We start from the raw sequence: 24,472 nt of genomic DNA on the forward strand, positions 1-24,472 counted from the left end.
GAGCCCCTGTATATGGATTGTTAGGAAGCGCTTTCTTCAATGTGAGACTTTCCGGTGCGAATCCGAATTTAGTTGGGTAATAATATGGATATTGGATACCAGTTGGGAACCAAAAAAAAGAGATATACGTAATTTTAACTCTCACATGTATCCATAAACTTCGACACAATCCATAAAGTAAAAAAGACTTAACATTAAACTACAGTGCTATAACTACATTTCCTTTTAATCTATTTTATCAATCATCAATTTCTAAGCAACCCCACAAGGAAAAAGTGTAATTGCGACTTTTCTTCATCCGAAAAAGACTCGGTATATATTCATTAGCTTCTAAGTTTTGTCCTCAGAAAAGCAAAACCCATCAAAAATTGAATATCCAGGTAGCTCAAATTCTTATCTTTTCATCTGTATTTTGTCCTAAATTTCCTCAAGATTGTAACTTTCTCGTTTTGGGTTTAAGATTTTACATTTGAGTGAGTTAATTCAGGCACCTCAAATTCATGTGTCTAATTTACACTCTTTAATATAAATTCCTAGTTCAAGATTGTAACTTTTTGTTTTGGGTTTATGTTTTTTATGTTTGGGTGAGTTAATTGGTCCAGAATTTCTTGATTCTTACTTTTTAATTCCCTTTATTGCGATTAATTGAAATTGATCGTAAAAGATGTTAATTTTTTCATCTTTTGATCTACAAAGCTTGAAGTTTCAAGCTTGGTTACTAATTTATGGTCTTGATTTTGTTCCAAAATTTGAATTGAGTTTTGGACTTGCTTTTATAGGTCAATTTGTTAATATGATGTTAGGTTTCAAGCTCGTTTAGCTACAATCCTCCAATTTTGTGTTCAAGAGCACACCATTATAGCTGTATATTTACTAAAATGGGATGGCCCTGAAATCTCAGTTTTATAGAGTTTATTACCTTATCTTGTTGGTGTTACTATGTGTTGTGTCTGCTTCTTTTACTTTTATCTTGGGCCGGGGTCTAATTGAAAAGCCTCCCTGCCTTCACAAGGTAGGGTTAAAGTTTGCGTACCCTCTGCCCCTCCCAGACCCCACTTTGTGGGATTACAGTGGGTTTGTTGTTGTATGGAGTTTATTACCTACCCGAAAAAGAAAGAAGCAATAAGACCCATCCCTCTTGATTAGTCTGCTGCTGTTCTTTGGTAGTGGGATATCTGTTTGGGAATTCAAACTAGGAGATCCAGTTTCCTTGCCGTTTATATGGCATTGTGGATTTTTTATACTAATTGAGAGGAGCCTAAACCTTGTTAGAAGGAAATTAAAGAAATGTACATCTTATGCTTTTCAAATCCCTTTCTCTTGACATGTGATAGTCTTTTTAGTATGTAGCAACATTTATTTGGCAAAATAGGGGGCTAACCTTGTGCAATGCCATACAAAGGTTAAGCCAATCTATACAGCACTAAAGTATACTGAATTCACCAAAACCAATAGCCCTAGTAGTCTGTTATGTGTGATGGTTGGAAAATCTTCTTTTGCTTAGTGCGTCTCCGAATTTTTCCTCTTATACTTTTGTCACGTGAGATGGCTGATGATGTTTGATGATCTTAGGATAAGTTGGTGAATTGCTAATGGAAGAACACTTGGTTTTGTGTGTTGATCGTCTCATCACACCTGAATCTTTGCACTCGCTGCCAAGGTCCGAGGATGCAGAATCCTCTGTTGGCAGATCTTGCTCTCAGGTAGTTGGTACGTCCTCAGTTATTGATGCTAATGACAACGAACATCTAGGAGTTGGAGGTGAAGAAGAGCCATTACTTCAGAATGTGGAATGCCGGATTTGCCAGGAAGAAGATAGTGTGAAAAATTTGGAGGTTCCTTGTCGTTGCAGTGGCAGCTTGAAGGTATCTTTATGAAGTTGGTAAACTTTTATGCTCTTCTTGTTCAATGAGCTTGTTTGCTGCAATTACCTACTAAAGCTGAAAAATGTTTTGTTGTCAGCAATTCATAAAATGTATTTGTATACCAAACTTTTATAGTTCTTTACATTCTCTTTGATTTGCCTTAGAATTTAAAGTCTGGGAGCCATAGAATAGATGAGTTTATTTTATCTCTCTGTGATGCAATGTCCAACAACTATTTTTTTGTACTTATATGAGCTTTTATTGGTAGCCTAACTATTCTTTCTTCATTTCTCATCTACTTCGTTGTTGCAAAATCCAGTACGCTCATAGAAAATGTGTCCAGCGATGGTGCGATGAAAAGGGAGATATAACTTGTGAGATTTGCCATCAGGTATTTCAATGCATAGTCTATTTACCTCGTTCCATTGAGTATGATAATTACCTTTTGCCTCTTCCCTTCCCAAAACATGTTAAGATGATTGAGCCAGAAAAGAGTGAGGGAAGGTGAGATAGTGAGATGTCATAATTGACTCTGTACTAGCCGAGAGTATAGACAACCGTATTTATTTGATGTGTGCCTGCACTTTCCTTCCTCAATACTCTTTCCTGGCTAGAAGGAGTGTCACGAATTCCTATGCAGCAATTCAGCTGTATATTCATTTTCTTACTTCAGAAATATAGGACATTGATACTTTAGAATCACAAATTTGGATAATACTTACTGAAGGAGTTTGTAGTTCAAGTACACGAATTTTTTTCTATCTAGCTGGCAGGCTTACGAAACTTAGAAATTTTTCTGTCTAACCTGCAGCCTTATCAACCTGGCTATACTGCTCCCCCACCGCCTCCCCAATCTGAAGATACAGCCATTGACATTAGGTATGTTCAAGTCATAACTATTTTCTCATCTGTGTACCAAAGTTTATACCATTCAGTCATTCCCCTTAAACTAACTAGAGAGTATTGACACTGTGCGGATTTTGGTAATTACAGCACAAAATATGTGATATATAGTTTTTTTTTTTTTTTACTGTGGGATGCCTTTTCTCCCCTTTTCCCAGAAAAAAAAAAAAAGCGAAGACAACGGATAAGCTTTCTGTTGTTTGTATTTAGGCTTCCCGTGTACTTGAATATGTGAATCTCCTCTGCTTCTTCAGAAACCTCACAATATGCTCAGCTATTTGATAGATTTTAGCAAACATTTTTCACTAACAGAAGCCTTAATCATAGAAAAAAATCATTGGTGTTCAGTGACAGTTACATACTATTTATGTTGATTTTTGTTATTATTTTTTTTTTTGGCAATCTGCTAGGCAAGTGCCTAGGGCTAGTTTTTATATTAATAAAAGAAAAGAAGAATACAACAATTAGGAAAAGTACAAATAAGGGGGACAATAGCACCGGTATTGTTACCCATATGCCTTGGCTATATAATCACTCATCTGCGCCTCACATTGCCTATGACAGCCTCATGTAGAGGATTCATGGTGTAGCTGCCTGCAAAGTCTCACGAGGGCATATAATCTCATAGCCGTGTGGATAATTTCTAAAGGCATAGGACCAAGGCAACACTAACCGGGCTAAACCTTACCTTACTAATCCTATTGAGGCAAAGAAAAAGCCTCGCTTACTAACAAATTGAGTTCTGCATTAAATTGAGTTGTAGTTAAATGAAAACTCAGCTTCATTGGGATGAAAATATTTTTCTTTTCCCGTGGACCAACAACTATGGCTTCTTAAAAAATACTTAGAAATAAGAGTATTAACTAGCCGCAAAGATCTTTGCCATTTACTGTTCGTATAACATGTTTAACTTTTTATCTTTTGGGATATTTTAATTTTCACGATATATACTATTAGTGCATAATTTGGCCTTGTTACTAAATTTTGTAACATAATCTGATAATTACAATGATGCCACTTTTTGTCGTTAATATCTTCTGCCTATGTTAAGTGATCTGTTCTGACTATTTTTTTTCTGTCCTTAATTCTTTCCATTGACGGTGTTTTTCTGGGTTTATTGTTCAATAAAATCCAGACGCTTTCTCTCTGCTTCTGGTGCCTCTGTGGTCATATAGCAATTGAAATATAAATAGAGCATCTTTTTGCAATCTTGCTGTGTTGAAAAGCTTCTTTTCTGTCTTATGTATCAATGATGAATTCAACCACGTGGATTAAGTAGAGGTTGGACAGTGGGTGGCACTCAGATTGACTTACATGATCCACGACTTCTTGCAATGGCTGCCGCTGAACGCCGTCTTCTAGACGCTGACTATGATGAATATGCTGATTCAAATGCTAGTGGAGCTGCATTTTGTCGTTCTGCTGCTTTAATAGTAAGCAACTGAAGCTATATCATGTAGTTCCATTGCATGGCAAACTTTCTTTTGCTAAGTAGTGGCAAATAGTAATGTTGGGCATGCATTAGAATGGTTCCTCTGGCTAGTATATACATGAATGGATAGAAAAGCTTCTCTTGACAGGAGGGTGGGAGTAACCTTGGTAGTGTGATACATGAATTTCATGTTAAGCTTTGTAATGGTAATTTAGGAATAGACTTCAGAGTGAAATTGAATTGGTTATAGAATTTTACCAAGGATGCATCTTTCAGCTCGTCTCATCGATTTTCATCGTATTGGAGTCATATTTTAGTATTGATATGTAAGAGAAAAAGTTATTTATCAAAAAAAAAAAGAAGATATTAACTCATCCACCCTTTTTCTATATAATTCTATCCTGGTGTTGGTTATTTACACACTCATGCTTGTCTTTCAAGATTCTCCCTGCAAGTTGTTGAAATGGTTTCTTGGTGGAGCTCATGCTTTTGTTCTCCTCTTCTCCTTCTATTACTCTTCTTATTTCTTGTGCTGCTTTTCTTCTGGTTGTCCAATTGGATCAGACATGAGAATTAGTTTCTTGCCTAAATATATTGAAGATTTTTGCGGTACGGCATGTAGCCCTACGTGTTTATGGATGTCAAAACCTGTGGATCTTCATGACAAAGTTTTGTTTTAAATCTTCTTACTTTGTTTGCTCACCTTATTGAATGATGCACTCTGTTTTCCTGCAGTTAATGGCCCTTCTGTTATTGAGGCATGCTCTGACCATTGGAAATGCTGATGAGGATGAGGATGATGTTTCCGTTTTTTTCTCCGTAAGTAGTACAAGGAATATTATTTCTGTTTGTTAGTTTCTAAGATGAGTTTATGACATACTGTATACTCTATGGTAAGGAGTGTGGGACTAATGATCTGGTTGATCCTTGACACAGCTTTTCCTACTCCGTGCTGCCGGTTTTCTTTTACCTTGTTACATTATAGCTTGGGCTATCGGTATATTGCAGCGTCGCAGGCAAAGGCAGGTTAGTGACTTTTTTCTGCTTTTTAAGTAACTTCTGTGACTATATTACTCCCTCCCTCATTCCTGTTTGACTGGACATGGAGTTTAAGAAAAAAAGAAAGACTTTTGAAACTTGTAGTTTGTACCAAGACATAGACATTTATATGGCTAAAATCATCTCATTAGGGGGGTAAATGAGAAGTTTATAGTTAAATTATTTCCAAATATAAGAATGTATCATTCTTTTGGGACAGATTTATAAGGAAAGTGTGCCACATAAAATGGGACAGAAAGAGTTAACATTTGTCTTCATATTTGCACATTTAAGTGATACTTTATGTTCATGCACAATGTGTAAGTCTTATGCTGCAAATCCCTTGGTGTTTTCTGCTTTTCTTGTGGTGGTAATTGTTGATTAGTTGCTATATTTATGCACACTTGTAAGTTTTTATAATACATGCTTTTTCCAAGCTTAACCAACTATTTTGATTTCCATCTTTGGCTATTTATAAAAGTCCAACTTTCATGGATGAAATGTACATTTAATTATTTTTTCTTTTCCTAATAAGTCTTTGTCACCTTTACAATTCTTTAACTTCCAAAGAATTCAAAATCTAAGTTGGCCCTGTCCTTTTTTTCTTTAAAAATTTTCTCCATTAAGTATTAAACACGTTCAGCTTATTGATAGTGATGGAAATAACAGTAGGCAAGTGGTTATATACATTGTGGAAGTTACTGAATGGCCATCTTGAGCATGAGAATGACATCACTACTACTTTCAATATGCAAGTTTTGAGGTTCCGCTGTGATTTCAGGACTCCATTTTCACTACTGGTTAAGTTGAATTAATAAGGATCAGAGAATGTCATTTTGTCATGATAAAAAATTATGGAAACTAATAGCAGGTTCAACATTTGAGAATATTGGTTGTGTTCGACTTGCAGTGTAACCAACATTTGGGTCCCGTTTCTTGTAGACACTTAAAAGTTATATGTAGCATTTTTCCTTACTAATTACATGACTCATCTAAAGGTTAGTTTCTTATTTGCGTTAATTATATTTGAATTATGTATTCTGACAGCATAGATAACTTTTACGCCTGAGTGAACTAATGATTGTATTAGGTACTTGCCATATTTTCAGTCCAACTTTACGATAGGCAAGTATCATTAGATGTCATTGTCTTGTAAGTGACTTGACCGTGTAAATTGTAAGGTTTTTTTTAAGATGTCTGTTTGTAAAGTCGAATACATTCTTTTATTATCTCTTGTGATTCTTTCTTCTTTTCACATCTATAAAGCAGGAGGCAGCAGCATTAGCGGCAGCCGAAGTTGCTTTCCTTCTGCAAGCAGGGCAACATAGGGGCTTGCATGTTGCAGTTGCACCTGGACCTGCGCCACCAGTAGAGCCTTCGACAACACCAGGACGGGCAACAACTCCTCAGGCGGCAATACAACCAGGACAGGTGGCAACTCCTCATCTAGAACCAGTATAAACAGCTTTTCTCTGTTTCCTCTCCTAGCATTTTGAAAAAAGTTGATTGTACTGATGGTAACTTTCATGGCGGGGAAAGTTTTTTTTTTTTTTTTTTTTTTCCATTTCATTTTTAATTATTTGCCAGCTGTATCTTTGCATTGAGAGACGCAGAAGCTCCAAATTTCCTCTCATTCAGTATTCCGTTATGTTCGTACATGTCAAAACATAGCAGCCCCTAGATGGCATTGGAGTCTTCGCCTCCTGGGGTCAGTTACAACTTTATCAGATCTTTTCTTCAAGTGTGTTGATACCATATCTTCACATCATATTAATCGGCTAATATTGTTTATTCTTCTCTAGCGACTTATTAGTTTAGCCATGCTTTTTGCTTCCATTTTTTTGCATAATGTTTGCACTACTGTAATCTCCTCTGAAAACGCGGAGACAGTCATCTTCTATCACTGTGATTTTAGCAACAACAACAACAACGACCTAGTATAATCCCACAAGTGGGGTTTGGAGAGGGTAATATATACGCAGACCTTACCCCTACCCCGAGGGGCAGAGAGGCTGTTTCCAGGAGACCCTCGGCTCAAGAAAGCAACAAGAGACGATATATTAGTACCATCAATAGAATCATAATAAAATAACAGCAATATAAGAAATACGAATTAGATGGAACGTATAATAATAACCAGCAGCTAAAGCCCTGCATCAGTAGATGACCGCTAGAATCATAAAACTAACTCCTAACTGGCTAATCTCACTCTAGTGGCGCTGTAGAAATATTCACAACTTTCCCCTAGCCTACAACCTTAATGCTCGATCTCTACAATTCCCTGTCAAGGGCCATATCCTAAGCAATTCTAAGTCGAGTCATGTCCTGCCTGATCACCTCTCCCCAATTCTTCTTAGGTTGCCCTCTACCTCTCCTTGTACCCACCACAGCCAGTTGCTCACACCTCACCGGTGCATCAGTGCTCCTCCTGTGAATGTACTCGAACCATCGGAGTCTTGCTTCCCGCATCTTGTCCTCCATAGGGGCCATGCCCACCTTCTCTCGAATTTCTTCATTCCTAATCTTATCCATCTTTGTATGCCCGCACATCCACCTCAACATCCTCATCTCTGCTACTTTCATCTTCTGGATTTGTGAGTTCTTAACCTGCCAACACTCAGTCTCATACAATATGGCAGGCCTAACCACTGCTCTATAAAACTTACCTTTTAGTAACGATGACACTTTCTTATCACACAGGACTCCCGACGCTAACCTCCACTTCATCCACTCCACCCCTATACGATGTGTGACATCCTCGTTGATCTCCCCGATCCACTGAATAACCGACCCAAGATACTTGAAACTACCCCTCTTGGGAATGACTTGAGACACTGTGATTTTAGCAGAATTTCTTATTTCTCGTATGTGCTTCGCTAGAGGTTAATTTTGATATTTAGGACTCTCGTGACATGGAGAATTGAATTGATGTTTGTCTTGGGGACTTGGACTATTTTGGTTCTTAATTATTCAACCAGAGAAGTTTTATGCTGTGAGAAATATAGATCTTGCTCTTAGATGGGGAGAAGGCAAATCATTGTTTTTAGAAGTTTTCAGGTTTGAGAGGCTGTTGGTACTTGTTATTATTCAGGACCTGAATATAGTGCCTGCACCTTTGGTGACCTTTGATCCAAGTAAATCAAACAGAAGAGGGTGAAATTAAAAACTAGCCAGATTTACAAGTGTTAATTGAAAAATAGCCACAGTTTCAAAAGTAATTGAAATTTAGTCACTTTTCATGTAAAGATGTATCTGAACGAAAATACTGCTCAAAATTCGAAAAATATTCCAGCATAATATGCTGGAGTTCCAGTATAATATACTGAACTTTCGGTATAGGCATAATATGCTGGTTTAGTGTTGCAGTAAAATCGTGGCTATTTTTCAATGACTTTGCAAACAAAACAAAAAATTCGAGTTCCACCTTGTTCATTCCCACCTTTAGCTGGCGCCCATGTAGGTCTAGCTGCTGTTGTCATGCTTCAAAATTCTCCTCCGCCAAATCTATCAATAAAGATAACATCTTTATCATTTTAAACAAAAAAAAAGGCAAAAAATTAAATGCAAAACAAACTAGGGCAAAAGAAACACTAAGTTCAATGCAGTGGATTCCTTGAAAACAACATTGATTTGCCGCACTGTATGATGGATGAGCCCTAAAATTGGAATTTTAAAATCTGATTTTTCGATTACCTATCGAGTGACGAGAATCAACGGCAGAATCAGAGAGATGGGTGAGTTGGTGACTTCGGATTCAGTTCGACCCGATACGCACCGGAGGGAGAAAGGAAGAAGGCACAAAAATTATTTCAATTGTATTTGAGAGAATTGTGGTTGTATTCATGGAGAAAAACTGGAATTGAGAGAGAGAGAGAGTGAAGAAAAATCTGAAAGAATGAGAGAGAAAAATAATACAAGGCGTATTTTATGACTTAAGAGTAGGAGGTGACCATAAATAGATATTTGGCTATAAAAATCAAAAGGTAGCTATGAAATACAATTTTTTAAAAGGATATTTATTTAAAATAAATAAGATATCAAACTTTGCTATAGGAGGTAAAAATTCCTTGAAAAATTATGCATTTTTAGGGGAGAAATTCAAAAATAGCCAGATTTATAAGTAGTCATTCAAAAATAGCCACAGTTTTAAAAATAATCGAAATTTAACCACTTTTCATATAAAGATAAATCTGAACGAAAACACTGTTCAAAATTCGGAAAATATTCCAACATAATATTTTGGAGTTCAGCATAAGTGCTCCAACATAATATACTGGAGTTCCATCATAAGTATAGTGGAACTCCAGCATATTATACTGGAGTTCCAGTATAATATACCGGTCCAACATAATATGCTGGAAGTTCATACGCAGGTGCTCCAATCTCCAGTATATTATGCTGTAACGTTTTGCGTGTTGGAGTTCTAGCATAATATGCTGGAAATTCATAAACATGTGCATCGATCTCCAGTATATTATGCTGGGACTTTCCGTATTGCAGCAAAATAGTGACTATTTTTCAATGACTTTATAAATGCTGACTATTTTTGAATAACCAATCCGAAAACTAGCTAGCCCGTGCTATTTTTACCATTTTTAGCCAATCAGCATGACCCGACAATAGACCCAACACCCGTTTCATAAACAGCCCGTTTTAAATTTCATTTTTTTTTTTACCTGAAACCCAAATTTAATGAAGTAAGAAGAATCTTAAAAGGTCGTATGGTCAATGCATAAAGGCTATACCTCTAGTTTTCATGAATACATGCTACTCCCATCTTATTTTTTTTGGCACACTTTCTTTTCTAGTTTGCTCCAAAGAGATTAATACACTCCTTTATATTTAGAAATAATTTTATTTTAAACTTGTCATTTTACCTTCAGTTATAAAATTTATAAAGTTACAAAAATATTTATAACTTGTTTTTTATCACAACTTTTAAATTTTTCTTTTTTTAACATTTTGCCTAGTCAAACACCACCACATAAAATGCCATAAAGAGCGTATAATAAATGTTAAAGGCGGCATACCACATGGCAACAGGTTCCAGTTTATTTAATATTTATTTATAGAAATATGAACAAAACAATGGGAATTAATGGGGCATCAAACTGGAATTTAGTGGTACGATGATCAATTCTTTCAATGAAGCATGTGAAATAGAAATAAATAAAGCTAGGAGATTCCGATCGATCGGAAGCTTCTTACATCAGTGGGTCTCATAAATTCTCCTGCTATCCCAAATAATAAAGCTAGGAGATTCCGATCGATCGGAAGCTTCTTATATATGAAACTATGCAAGAATTATATAAATTTTGTAGGAGTAATCTTAGGGGATGGAAAAAATAAATTACAACCCCATATAGCTAAAAAGACCCTAGAAATGCCAGATAAATTAAATAGTACCAAAGAGCTACAAAAATTTTTGGGAATAGTAAATTATGCGAGAAACTTTATTAAAGACTTAGGAAAAATAGCAGGACCATTATATGCTAAAACAGGAGCTACAGGACAAAAACATATATATATCACTTAGTTATGATCAAATGATAACTATATGTATGCAAAATATATATGTAGTTTACTTTCATTTTACCTTTTCTTAGAAGTTCCATTTTGCTTCCTTATTGATTCAAACTCATACCTTCAGGGTTGAAAACGGAGATTGGAGGGTGTTTACCAGTTGAACAACCTTTATTATTGTGTTTATTTATTTGATGCAAACATAAGATACAAGTAAACTGATATTACCCAATGAAAAAACTGCTCAAAAAGTTGGTGGAAAACCTACGAGAGGCACTTAGCTTGCTGAAACCATCAATTATGAGAGGGTTCATATTGCTTTTGAATTTGGCATCTTAAGGAGATTAATTACTAGAGTGCATAATGCTAATTAGCTCAGTAAATCACACTTAAGTTGACTTTAAAATCTACTTCATTCAAATTGGAGTTGATCTATATAATAAGTACAGTTTATAAAACTAATCATCATGATTTTTCTCAATTCCTCTCGTACATTATCGTACAAAACAATAATACAAAGCCATAACGTTCTTTACCTTCTCAACATTTGCATTAGCCAATGATCATTACAGCGAGTCAACGAGTCTTTGTCAGATTATTCATATTATTAGGTTAATACACATGCATGTGCACATGCTCCACATACCAAAATTTGAATTTCCCCCTCCCATTGTCAGGCTTAAGTTTAGCCAAATTCCTCACACATTAACTGCAGTTTATGGTGAAGAGAACCGATAGAAATAAAATACACTATATAGAAACTAAATATATATATATATATATATATATAGAATAGTTAATATATGAGTGACAGTAATCGGTGAAGGTTAATTGATAAGTAATTGTTGGGTTTATAAGAGGATGTGAACAGGAGCGCGACTTCTTAGCCTAAAAATACGGGTCAAACTAAATCTGATCTCTGCATTTGCCTTGCATTTAAAGCAAGCCTTTATCACCATCTCACCCTTTTACTATAAAATTTCAAGTCTTTTATCTTCCCAATGCTTTCATGTTCCCACATCATATATTTCCCCAGTTTAATTAACTTCTGTCACTGGTGTAAAACAATTTTTACAGCATCTGATCGAATAAAAAAATAATGCAGTTGACCTACTACAACATGTTAAGATGCACTTACAGTGTATAAATTCTTTACACTAATATTGCAGCAACAACAACAATGACGACGACGACCCAGTAAAATCTTATTAGTGGGGTGTGGGGAGAGTAGTGTGTATGCAGATCTTACACCTACCCGAAGGAATAGAGAGGCTGTTTCCGAAAGACTCACGGCAAAGTTAAATCATATTCCCAACCCTTTACTCCCGTTCTGATTTCCTTACACCTTCCTTATCAATGTTCTGGTTTTACTGTGAAAATAGTCTACAATGGATTGTCACCTAATTTCTTTTATGAAATTTTCCAGTATACATGGGGTGTTGTATTAGCTAAAAATATAGTTTGAATATACAACACAAGGGTAGAGATGACCCTTCAAAAATAACGAGGAATAAGCGATTAAATTATAGTTCGCCTCCTCAATCAACAAAAAACACTAACTAACAAAGAAATTTGTCTTATCAAATTTGTGTTTCTTATGCTAGGAATCTGCTGTTTGTCAAGCAAAAAGAGGCCTTTGGATTGCCTAGGAAGTTGATTGCTTGATTCAAAGAGACCAGATTACTGCGTCTCTGCTGCCGTCTTAGCCAAACTGTCAGTGAGCTGGTTAGCCTCTCGGTAGCAATGATCAATCTGAATGTTGAGCGTCCTATGAGTTAGTTTATTTCAAGTATATTTAAGAAATTAAAAACTTGCCTATTTGTTATTGTCTCGAAAAGTCTATTGAGTTAGACGACATTTTAGCCTCTTTTTCAACGAGTAGAGGAGTTGGGTTATTGACGTTGACACTTACCTTTTCTTTCTGTAGGAGAAAGAATGCAAAATAAGTAGTGGATACTGACAAGAAACTAGACTATACCTTATTTAGCATACCTGTCTAAGTTCAGCTCATATTATCAAGAAAAGAGAATCACCCTTCACATTATGTCATCTTTTGTTTATCGCTTAACCATCACTTTCCTTGCTTCTAAATATAGGGAATTCTTTCACAAATAGTTGGTCAGATTCACCGTTTAGGTACATTTTCTGGCTAGTATATATAAATTATACACTGATTACTATATAATTATACGTATATTATATATTAATTCACTTGCTATTTTTAATTTAAGTAATTAGACGTACGACTATTTAAATTAATTCTTCTACGGTGGTTTTGTAAAAGTTGTAAATAAGAAAATGAAGTGAAGGCAAGACTCGGTTTTGAAAAAGTTGTAAATAAGAAAATGAAGTGAAGGCAAGACTTGGCTTAGCCATATCAAACGTGTGTGAAGCAATCAAGCAAATATCAGTTGGTTATCTTCAAAAGTCAATAGGTGCAATTAGTCACACGTGGGATAGCTTTGACTCAGCTGGCACTTCTCTCTCTCTTTCATTTTTAATTCTGCAAAACCATATTCTTTATATTTCTCCTTACTAATTGTCTCTTCATCAGAAACTTCTCTTAATAAATTAATTTTTCACCGTCTTTCATATAGAGTAAGCTATCTATTTTTTTAGTTCTTCTGATAGAACATTAATTATCTCTGATAACCTTAATTGTCTTGCCTCTTAATATAAGCACTCCTTTTTCTCCCCTTCTCCTCTTTCTTGATCATTTTCTCTCTCCCTCTTACTACTCAATCTTCATATTTCCAATTTATCTTCCATCAAAGGAGCTAACCAGAGGTATTCTTGAATGTCAAGAGAAAGGTAATTTAACTTAATATTTTACATAGTATTGATATATTGTCTCTTTTCCTCTTTTTCGTTTTTTTAGCCGAGAGTCTATCGGAAACAACCTCTCTATTCCATCAGGTAGAGGTAAGGTCTGCATACCCTCCCCAGACCCCGCACCGGTACTGGGTTATTATTGTTGTTGTTGATATTGTTGTTTACATGGTCAAATATAATTACTTCATTTTTCTTTGTACCTTTTAAGAAACTAGATCAATTAGGTTTAATAAGTATTGATATCCCTCCACCAGAAAATTATACTGTGTAGATAGGTAATTTGTTTTATGCATATATATTATATGTTGATGCTCTTTGTTTTCTTCGTGTATTTACTTTTTTGTGTTTTGACACCCTTAATGAAAATTCTGACTCCGTCACAGTCTTTTACTTGTTGTGAATAGGGAGAGATTGGATGAGATTGGGAAGAAGTTAAAGACAGAGATTGATGCATCTTCACAGCTACATATGCAACAACAAATGGGAAGAAGACAGATATTGGGGCCTGCAGTAGGAACAACTTTAAACACAATTACACCTTGTGCTGCTTGTAAACTTTTAAGAAGAAGATGTGCTGAGGAATGCCCTTTTTCTCCTTATTTTTCCCCACATGAACCCCAGAAATTTGCTGCTGTTCATAAAGTCTTTGGTGCTAGCAATGTTTCCAAGTTGCTCCTGGTATGTGACCATTTCCCCAAAATAGAATAATTAACACAAATAGCGATCCACCTAATAATTTCTTAAACTAAAAATAGCCAACGTATGTATAAGATATGTATAATTCATATATAATAGATATGTAACTGTATATAATTAATATATATACCGGCTAGAAAAAATAAACATTGAATTTGACCATCTATTTGTGTAATGTAACAATCCCAACCATAAACAAACTGTTACTCAAATTGACAATTTATCCTATTTCCTTCTATATTTTTTCTTTAGGATTTAATTTATGTGCACTGATAGGCTGAAGAACTTCAGATTTTAAAGTACGTATTTTAACTTCTTATAGAAGGTTACTTGTCTTATTTTTCTAGGTGGATTTCAATTATACGCACCGATAATATGAAAAACAATTTCCACCACCAATGTGTAACTAGTTATTTCTAGGTGGATTTCAATTATAACTAGTTATAACAAGTCATTTGATTTATTTTTCTAAGATTAGCAAATTAGGCTTTCTACGATAGTTACCTACTGTATCATGTTACTTTAATATGATGGTATAAAAAATTTACTCCCTCCTTCTCAATTTATGTGAACCTATTTCATTTTTAGTCCGTGCCAAAAAAATGACTCATTTCCATATTTGGAAACAATTTACCTTTACGCGATGATTTATAACCACACAAAATAAAATATATGTGCATTATTTTACACCACAAGTTCAAAAGTCTTTTCTTTTTTCTTAAACTTCGTACCCTGTTAAATATGTTCACATAAATTGAAACGGAGGAAGTACATTTTTTAGTATATAAAAGTTAAACTCTTTGACGTAATAACTAATTACACTAAATATAAGTTACTTATTGTTATCTTTAGATGACCTAATAGTGAAAAAATTCTTTTATATTTTGCACAGTTAAACCCCTTTCTTAAATTGTTGGGTGATTTTCTTTCCTTTTCTTTTTGTTTTTTTCTTTCTTTTTGGTGTGAAAATATTGATTAATTAGGAGGTACCAGTGGGTCAAAGAGCAGATGCAGCAAATAGTTTGGTATATGAAGCAAATGTGAGGCTAAGGGATCCAGTGTACGGATGCATGGGTGCAATTTCAACTTTACAACAACAACTTCAAACTTTACAAGCTGAGCTTAATGCAATTAGGTCTGAGATTCTCAGATACAAATATAGAGAAGCTGCCAATAGTCTTATAGCATCTATTTCCACGTCTGTCGCTGATCAGCTGCCCCAAGCTCCGCCTACTCCGCCACCACCGCCGCCTCCGCTGCCGTCTGTGGTGGTGGTCTCCTCCTCTTCTTCCACTTCCTCCGTTTCATCTTTGTATACGCCCCCTTCTAGTGCGGGGGCAAACTTTAGTGCCACCATTCATAATAATAGCATATCGTATTTTGACCAGTGATTAACTGTGTCACATGAAGCAGAATTGTTTTTATTATTGAGGGGATTAATCATTTGGAAATTTTAGTTCACAAATTAGAGTATTATATATATACAATTAATTCAGCCATTTCTTATATGTCCATTTGTGGCTATAACATGGAAGGTTTTTTGAGATTTTGATGAATGATTTGTGCTGTGGAAATATTTGGGAACACATTCATTGGTTTATTTCTTGTGTTAGTTCCCTGCTCATGTGATCGAACATATGTTTGTTTTATTTATATCTAGAAGCAGAGGCGGATCCAGGATTTGAATTTTATGGGTTCAACCTATAAAAAATTTAGTATTGAATCCATTATATTGTTAAAGTTATGGGTTCATATCTACTCTTTATTCTTATTTTAAATAATTTTTACATATAAATTTATGTTACGCGTCGAAAATACTGGGTTCAGTTGAACCCGACACGCTTGATCCGCCTCTGTCTAGAAGAGACCTTTCTTGCAAAGTTTTGACATACAAAATTACCCTTTGTTTCTTTAGGGTTTTGCCCGCAATACTGTTCCCATAATAGTAATCTAGTTTGGTTGTCTGGTTATGGAAATCTTAAAAGTTAGCAGAGGAAAATTTACTGGAAAAATGGGGTGAGCTCTGATTGCATTAATAAATACTTAGTATACATTGTATACTTAAATGTCTGTTTTCTTTTTAAACAAAATATAAGTTTGTTTACTATTATTAAGGTTAGTTTTTTCATTTTTAATAACGATTTAATCCATATATTACTAATAAACGTATATGTTCTTATGCAAACTAGGAAACGTAGTTTGGTCTCCTCCTTTTTGTCTTTGAGATCAGAAATTTGATTATCTCAGTTGCGTAATGGCAGCAGTTCCGTAACTATTAAGATAGTCCCTTTTGCTTTGTTTGATGCCTAATTTATAACATCATCCACATATATAAGTAAATTTTATTTTGTAGCTTAATTTGGTTAAATTTGTAATCACTAGCTTTCATTTATAATATATATATATATATATCATAAACTTTTCTTCTTTTGCCAATTTCCATTGTGAGACATATGTTGAAGAAATTCCAAATGAAGTAATTTGAGACGTAAGGGGCCAGGAAAAAAGCCATAAGAATCCAGATTATGTTTTCACAAAATTTTGGCATTCATAGAAATTGAAAAATTAATCCAAATAGCCTCCTACCCTACGACTTAAACTAAAAATAGTCGGTCAATGTATAATCTATGTATATGGCTAGAAAAAATAAACAATTAATATGGCTGGCTATATGTGTAAAAATCCCATAGAAATTTTTGAGATTTAATTAGCTTGTTCTTTGCGGTGTTGCCTTGTATATTTATCCTGCATATTCGATTTATAAGTTCAGATCACGTTGCCTATTAGTGCTATGCACTTGTATTCAATAGTTTTTTTTCTTCTTTATTTACGTTTGTTGCCCAAAAGCTTTAGTGGCCGGATTTATCTAATACGGTTCTTGTCGAAACAATAAGGAAGATGAAGAAGACAAGCTCACCTTGAATGAGCTCTAATGGCGGTTGAGGAGAGCCATAAGAGGTGAAGCTTCTAGAAGGTTTCTTCTCAATTTCTCATTAGAAAGAAAATGAAGTCATTTTGTACAATTGTAGAAAAATACAATGAATTGAAAATTATTTACTACAGTGTATCTACCCCTATCTATACTATGTATCATCTACAATTATACTAATACACAAATATACACACGTGCTTTAATAGTGCCCCCCCCCCCCCCCAAGTTGGAAGGGAGGAACTCACAGCCAACTTGCTAAGTAAATTGCAATGCTTCATTCCTGTGAGGGGCTTAGTGAATATGTCTGCCAGCTAATCGTTTGTGGAAATATGATGCAGTGTAATGATCCCTTCGTGCACTTGATCACGCACAAAGTGACAGTCCACCTCTATGTGTTTGGTGCGTTCATGGAATACAAGATTTTTGGCTATGTGAAGTGCCGCCTAACTATCACAGAAGACTAGAACAGGTAGTGTCAAAGGGGCTGCCAACTCTACAAGCAATCTAAGTAGCCAAACTAATTCTCCCAACACATGTCTAGCAACTCTATATTCTGCTTCTGCTGAGGATAATGATATGGTTTGTTGCTTCTTTGATTTCCAACTGATTGGATCATCACCTAGTAGTACAACATATCCACTGACTGACTTTCTCGAGTCATGGCAGGTTGCCTAGTCTGAGTCACAGAATACTCGAACTCTATAGTCATTATTGTTGGACAGAAAGATCCCTAAATTCGGATCACCTTTGAGGTACCTCAGTACATTGCTAAGAAGCTTTCAAGTGTGGTTCCCTAGGACTTTGCATAAACTGACTCAAACGGTGCACACTATATAATATGCCAAATCTTGTATTAGTTAAGTAGTTCAACTTCCCCACTAGTTTTCTCAAATGTGAGGGATCAAATAATAAAGGCCCTTCATTTGCACTCAACTTAGTTGAGGCATCCAGTGGAGAGGACAATGCAGAATACTTCATACAATCAAATTCTAACAGTAGATCCATTGCAAATTTCCTTTGTGATATCAATACCCCATTATCTTTGTATAGAATTTCTAAACCCAGAAAATAGTGTAGTCTGCCTAGGTCTTTTATTCTGAAAGTCTCATGTAGATACCTCTTTCCAAATCAGTCCATGTTACTAGAACATCATCTACATAGATAGCTACAAACACCATTGAACTTTCATGTTTTTTGTAGAATAGAGAATAATCTAGTAGAGAATGTGTGTATCCTTTGGAACAGAGAGCTTCAGTTAACTTCTCATACCATTGCCTACTTGTTTGTTTCAAACCATACAAGGACTTGTTCAATTTGCACACTAAATCTGATCTATCAACAGATAGACCTTGAGGTACTTCCATGTAAACCTCTTCATGGAGGTCTCCACGAAGAAAAACATTATTCACACCTAGTTGGAAGATGCTCCAGCCCTTCTTTACTGTTATTCCAATTAGAGTCCTAACAGTTGTCATCTTAACTACTGGTGAAAACGTTTCTGTATAATCTACCGTAGCCTCTTGAGTATATCCCTTCATCACTAGTGTTGCTTTTAGTCTCTCTATACTCCCATCTGCCTTGTGTTTTACTTTATAAACCCATTTACATCCTATTGCTCTTTTACCTGGTGGAAGAGGTACAAGATTCCAAGTGTGATTGGCATAAAGTGCTTCAAATTCCTGATTCATGGCTGCTTTCCAAGCAGGATCAGCAGCTGCCTCCTTATATGAACTGGGTTCAGTCTCATGAGAAATGATTATGATCAATTGCTGACTTTCAGAACTTAGTGCATTGAGTGAGATACATTGGGTATTGGGTATAGATGCATTGAAAGAAAGTGAGGTGATGCTTTGGTTGCTACTAGAGGTAGAGTTAGGATCACTTGTTTGTAACATGGGTAGAGAATAGTTGTAATCTCTTAAGTAGGTAGGGATTTTAGTGGTTCTGGATGGTCTTCCTGAATTCTCATTAGTTTCTTGTGTTGGTGAGTTAGGAATATCAATGGGCATATTGTTATAGTTATCAGGAAGAATGGGAGCTTCTTCTGAACTTGAAGTTGTTTGAGGACTAAGTTGCCTTACCCCTGGTAGTGAAGAATCAGGTGACACTGTTGGGAGACATACACTGGAAGAAGAAGGGACATGAGATGACTCATGAGAAGGAAATAACTCATGTGCTAAATCTATATTTACTTGAGGAAATGAGGGAAAAACTCTATTGGAACTAGAATGCAAAGAAAAAGGAAATACAGTTTCATGAAATACAACATCCCTTGAAACATGAATTCTTTTTGTGACTAGATTGAGTACCTTGTAACCCTTTGTCCCAAAGGGATACCCCACAAAGACATGAGGAGAGGATCTAGATTCAAATTTGTCTTTGTGAGTCTTTAAGGTTGTGGGAAAGCAAAGGCATCCAAAACTTCTAAGGTGTGAATATTTGGGTTTTGTTTTGTACAGCAGTTCTAGTGGGCATTTGTTTTTTAGAGTAGTAGAGGGAAGTCTGTTAATGAAATAGGTTGGGGTGAGTATACATTCTCCCCAGTATTGCATGGGGAGTTTGGACTGATATAACAGGGCTCTGGCTGTTTCCAAGAGGTATTTGTATTTTCTCTCCACTATGCCATTTTGTTGAAGAGTGTAGGGGCATATTTTCTGGTGTATGATTCCCTCAGATTGTAGGAAGGAAGTGGTTTCAGTGTTTATAAATTCAAGACCATTATCTATTCTGATGGTCTTAATGGAGCAATCAAATTGGTTTTTCACCATGGCAAAGAAGGCCTTGATTACTTGTAAGGCATTGCTCTTGCAACTAAGTAGATGAGTCCAAGTACATATATTGTAGTCATCCACTAAGGTAATAAAATATTTATTCTTGTCATGTGTTGGCACATGATAAGGCCCCCATATTTCAATGTGCAAGATTTCAAATATTTTGGTTGTTGTTGTAGTTCTTTTTGAGAAAGGCAACCTATTCTGTCTTGCCATTGGACATATTGGATAGATAAAGGGTTGTTTGGATGAGAAATGGAAAGGTATAGATTCAATACCTCTCATTTTGACAAAGGGTACATGTCCCAATCTATTGTGCCACAAAATATCAATCATGTGTTTATCATTCATGGATGCATTACATACAGAATTAGTATTTCCTTCAGATTGTACATAGGAATTGGTGGCAACTTTATTACATTCATGTGAACAAGTGTATGAATTGGTCATAGCAGGAGAAACAGAATTATGTAAGCTAGATATAATATGTGAAGCAGGGTGAGAGCTAATGCTATTGACACTGGTTACACTAGATGAAGTAGGCTGAGTGACTACATCACCTTTATTTGATGCACTAGATGAATTATCAAACACTAAAGAGTTAAGCTTGCAGGAATCTGGATTGTTGGACTTACAGGAGTCTGTTTTGTAAAGGTACAGACCATCCTTACTTTCACCAATTGCCAGAGGCCTCTTCAGTGAAGGGGCCTGCAGAAGGATGCAAACAAATTTAGTGAATATGACAAAACAATCAAATTGAACTGTCAGACAGTGAACTGAGATTAAGTTGAACTTGAAACGAGGGACAAAGAGGACTCTTTTCAAGGTAAAATTTGGACTCATTACTACATCTCCCATTAGTGTCACCTTCTCCTTATAGTCGTTAGGTAAAGTAACTAGAAAAGGATAGACTAAGGTCTTTATGTTTGTTAACATGGATTTATTATAGGTCATATGCTTTGATGCCCCAGAATCAAGAATCCAAGAGTCAGCAATAGACTTAGAACATTCATATGAGCCAAAACCAGAATCAAAATAAGTTGAACAAGCTGAAATACCTGCAAAGTTCACAGCTCCTACTTTCAGTTCATTTCCTCCACTTCCAGTATGAAAATTCTCCAGGATGCTCACTAGTTGATTGTACTATTCCTTAGTGAAAGTTTGCATAGTCCTGTCTTGTTCATGTGCTATACCATTGCTTCCATCTACACCTTCAATAGCACCGTCTCCCTGTCCTCCATGTACATTGGCAGCAATTCTCTTCCCTTTATTGAGCCTTGAATCCTGGGGATAGCCATGTAGCTTGTAGTACCTTTCCTTAGTGTGGCCTTGTCTCTTACAATAGTCACAGAAGGGTCGTGGCCTATTCCCAAGGTGTCCTCCTCTATAGTTGCTGTTTCCAGCTCTATTTCCTTGTTGATTGAAGTTTATATATCCAGCATTGTCTCCAAAATTTGTTTGCTAACCAAAGTTTGTCCTGAAATGATTTCCTCCCGATTTGTTAGCACTCAGGGCAGTGGATTCCATCACTAATTGATTGTTTGGTTTAACCTTTCTTTGCTTCTCCTCTTGGATGAGAATTGAAAAGGCTCGTGCAAGTGAGGGCAACGGATTCATCATCAAAATGCTCCTCCTAACTATAGTATAGACTTCGTTTAGTCCCATTATGAATTGAATCAGCCTTCTATCCTGTTATGCTTTCTGCATGTTCGCTTTAGCACAACATGTGTAATTGCACTTGCACTGGGCATGTGCATTTAATGTGTTCAATTTTTCCCAAAGTTTCTTCATCTTATATAGTACCTCGTGATGTCTAGGGTTCCTTGACTCAGTTCATTTATCTTCCTCTACAATTGGTACAATTTCGCGCCATTCGCCTGGTCGTATCTGTCTTCAAGCTCCTTCCAAAGTTCTTGAGCATCATTAACATACTGTAGTCTATCCACCATATCATTCGAAATAGAATTTAGGATTCACGATGTGACTATATCATCACAGCGTTCCCATTGATTGTAATTAGGATCCTGAGGTTCTGGCTTTCTGCACTTTCCGTTTATGAAACCTACTTTATTCTTCCCTGAGAGAGTCTTAGGACTCCTCTTCTCCACGATCTATATCTTGATCCATCAAAAATTGTCGGTACAAGTATAGATCCAGCACTCTCAGAGGGATGCATGTACAACGGACTGGTCGAATCTAGAGCCAGATTTGTGGAATTCGTCTTGTTCTTATTGTCACCCATGATTATCGGGGATCAAATTGAAGAATCAAAAGGAAATTCGATGTTCGCACAGGAAGAGAGAGAATCAAGAGACTATTGAAGAATCGAAAGGAAAAATGACTAATTGAACTTAGAATCAAGAGTCAAGCTCTGATACCATATCGAAACAGTATGGAAGATGAAGAAGACAAGCTCACCTTGAATGAGCTCTAACGGCGGTAGAGGAGAGCCACAGGAGGTGAAGCTTCTGGAAGGTTTCTTCTCAATTTCATTAGAAAGAAAATGAAGTCATTTTGTACAATTGTAGAAAAATACAATAAATTGAAAATTATTTACTACAGTGTATCAACCCCTATTTATACTATGTATCATCTACAATTATACTAATACACAAATATACACACGTGCTTTAATAGTGCTAATTAGAGATAACATGTATTTTATATGTAAACTAGTCTGAACACCATCGAAAAGAGTGTTCCTCAAAAGTTTGAAATATATATACGCGCGCGTAAATTTTTAGAATATGTTGCAAAATTTTCAATAATACTCTAATAACTGATTGGCTAGTAATCTTGTCTTCAAACGAATAATGGTGAAAATTAAAAAGAAAAAATTATAGAAGATTTGTTAATTTAAAGCATAAAGATTTTGCAACTCTCAAGAGATTCCTAAAGCAAATGAGGCTTTTTTTTAATGTCAAGACAAATTAAAGTAGTAATGACCATAAATAAACTTTAGGCAGCTAAATCCCTATTAGTATCTTATAACGTTAGGGTCTTCCCATGATTGAGTTTTGATTTGATGATTGCATATGGAAGGAAGTAAACTATTGAAAAGAATCTCAAAAGCACATTTTCCTAAGCTGTGGAAACTTAATTACCATGCATATTCAGTACTTGTTAGTTTTATATATGGTGTCAATTAAAAAGGCAGTACTAACTTTTATTTCCTTAATATTATATGTGAGCACGTGATTTTTGTTTCGCACGACAATCGCTCCAAAAGAAATAAAAAATAATAATTGGCCCTGCTGTACAATTTTCGGATTTCTGTGCGGCACTTTGTTGATTTATTTGTGACTTTTGCCCATTTTTATTTTTTCTTATTCATTTATTTAAAATACAAAATGTGTGTGTCAGGCATAATTCGAACCGTAATCCGGTCGTTAAAAAAAAGAAAATCATAAATAGGCATCTTCGTCCGTGATTTTGATTTGTTTGATTTTACCTGTTTTGAAATATTTTAGTGTGTGTGAATAATTGTATTGAGTGTGTATTTAATTTTTTTTAATTTGATTTTTTGCTTAGTTTTGTTTTTAAATAAAAAAAAAAGAGAAAGAAAAGAAAAAGAAAAGACCCCTTCCGGACTTGGGCCAATTTTGACAAAATTGGCCCAAACAAACAGCCCAAAACCCAGGCCTGCCCGGTCCAGACCACCTGATACCCAGAGCGTCTAAACGACGCCGTTTTAGTCCAGTGTGATCTGGGCCGTTGATCTCAGATTGATCAACGGCCAAGATCACTTCCCCACAACCCACTGAGGAACCCGACCCGTTTTCACCCGGACCAACCCAAAACCCTTTACCCTCAAAACGACACCGTTCCACTTAAGACCATCAGATCCAAACCGTAGATCTAGATTGATCTAACGGTTGAGATCAACCCACCCACTAACTATATAAGCCCAGAACCTTTACCCTGCCCCCCTATCCGAACCCCAGCCTTCGTCTCCACGAACCCTTCCCCTCAAACCCTAGCCGCCCCTGCACACCTTCACCAGAAACCCGGCGGCATGAACGCCGGTGACCTCCACCTGAACACCATAGAACCCCCATGCCGTCCTGAACCCGAATCTACCAACCACACACCTCGAATCCTATCCCACCTTCTCGAATCTTCATTTGAAGATTCGAGTCGGAACTTAATCTACACCGATCGGCCCTAAATTCATACCAGACACTCCCCAGACCCCCCTCGTGACCAAACCATACTTGGTTTGGTCCGAATATGACCAGGGAAGCACGAATCCTAGATCTGAGTTTTGAAACCACAAGGTTCCTCGTCACTGGTTCATACCCGTTCGAGCTAAGGAAATTAAGGTCTAAGGGACCTTAATCGAAGTGTTTCTCATCTGAGAAACACTTCGATTAAAGTCCGTTCAGCCTTAAGAAGAGTCTGTCCAAGTCCGAGTCAAGGTTTTTGATTTTTAAGATTTGAGGTGAGTCTTGTTTTCTTTCTTATTTCTGTTTGGTCCATG

At 36.0% G+C, this 24,472-nt stretch overlaps 2 protein-coding genes and 1 long non-coding RNA gene across 7 annotated transcripts; 2 read left to right on the forward strand and 1 right to left on the reverse strand.

The window, feature by feature from the left end:
• The first annotated feature begins 241 nt into the window (after window positions 1-241).
• On the forward strand, window positions 242-6,871 carry LOC142162651 (uncharacterized). 3 transcript variants are annotated; one of them, XM_075219057.1, is made up of 8 exons: window positions 242-380; window positions 1,573-1,865; window positions 2,185-2,256; window positions 2,677-2,744; window positions 4,045-4,201; window positions 4,936-5,019; window positions 5,137-5,226; window positions 6,508-6,871. In XM_075219057.1, the coding sequence occupies exons 2-8, from the start codon at window positions 1,593-1,595 to the stop codon at window positions 6,697-6,699; spliced, it is 936 nt and encodes a 311-aa protein (XP_075075158.1). In that variant the 5' UTR covers window positions 242-380; window positions 1,573-1,592; the 3' UTR covers window positions 6,700-6,871. The 3 variants fall into 3 exon arrangements, with proteins under 3 accessions (XP_075075158.1, XP_075075159.1, XP_075075160.1); XM_075219058.1 differs by having other exon boundaries at window positions 4,048-4,201; XM_075219059.1 differs by lacking the exon at window positions 6,508-6,871 and adding an exon at window positions 5,908-6,033.
• Window positions 6,872-7,338: 467 nt separating this feature from the next.
• Window positions 7,339-9,119, reverse strand: LOC142162652 (uncharacterized). The gene is made up of 2 exons (XR_012693894.1): window positions 8,932-9,119; window positions 7,339-8,742 (listed from the first exon to the last, which is right to left on the reverse strand). It is a non-coding gene; the product is annotated as an uncharacterized LOC142162652 (long non-coding RNA).
• Window positions 9,120-13,314: 4,195 nt separating this feature from the next.
• Window positions 13,315-15,887, forward strand: LOC107814010 (LOB domain-containing protein 15-like). Of its 3 annotated transcripts, none has more exons than XM_016639331.2 (3): window positions 13,315-13,572; window positions 13,977-14,271; window positions 15,273-15,887. In XM_016639331.2, exons 1-3 carry the CDS (start codon window positions 13,559-13,561, stop codon window positions 15,678-15,680), a joined length of 717 nt encoding a protein of 238 aa, XP_016494817.1. In that variant the 5' UTR covers window positions 13,315-13,558; the 3' UTR covers window positions 15,681-15,887. The 3 variants fall into 3 exon arrangements, with proteins under 3 accessions (XP_016494817.1, XP_016494818.1, XP_075076948.1); XM_016639332.2 differs by having other exon boundaries at window positions 13,317-13,572; window positions 13,998-14,271; XM_075220847.1 differs by lacking the exon at window positions 13,315-13,572 and adding an exon at window positions 13,593-13,683 and having other exon boundaries at window positions 13,998-14,271.
• Window positions 15,888-24,472: the final 8,585 nt, after the last annotated feature.

The sequence above is a fragment of the Nicotiana tabacum genome, chromosome 8 (genome assembly GCF_000715075.1).
Source record: "Nicotiana tabacum cultivar K326 chromosome 8, ASM71507v2, whole genome shotgun sequence".
Lineage (NCBI taxonomy): Eukaryota > Viridiplantae > Streptophyta > Magnoliopsida > Solanales > Solanaceae > Nicotiana > Nicotiana tabacum.

Coding starts and splice junctions, on each gene's coding strand:
- LOC142162651 (XM_075219057.1), top strand. CDS start 1,593: ATGGAAGAACACTTGGTTTTGTGTGTTGATCGTCTCATCACACCTGAA. Junction 2,745..4,044: donor GATACAGCCATTGACATTAG/GTATGTTCAAGT, acceptor ACGTGGATTAAG/TAGAGGTTGGACAGTGGGTG. Junction 5,227..6,507: donor AGCGTCGCAGGCAAAGGCAG/GTTAGTGACTTT, acceptor TCTATAAAGCAG/GAGGCAGCAGCATTAGCGGC.
- LOC107814010 (XM_016639331.2), top strand. Junction 14,272..15,272: donor ATGTTTCCAAGTTGCTCCTG/GTATGTGACCAT, acceptor TTGATTAATTAG/GAGGTACCAGTGGGTCAAAG.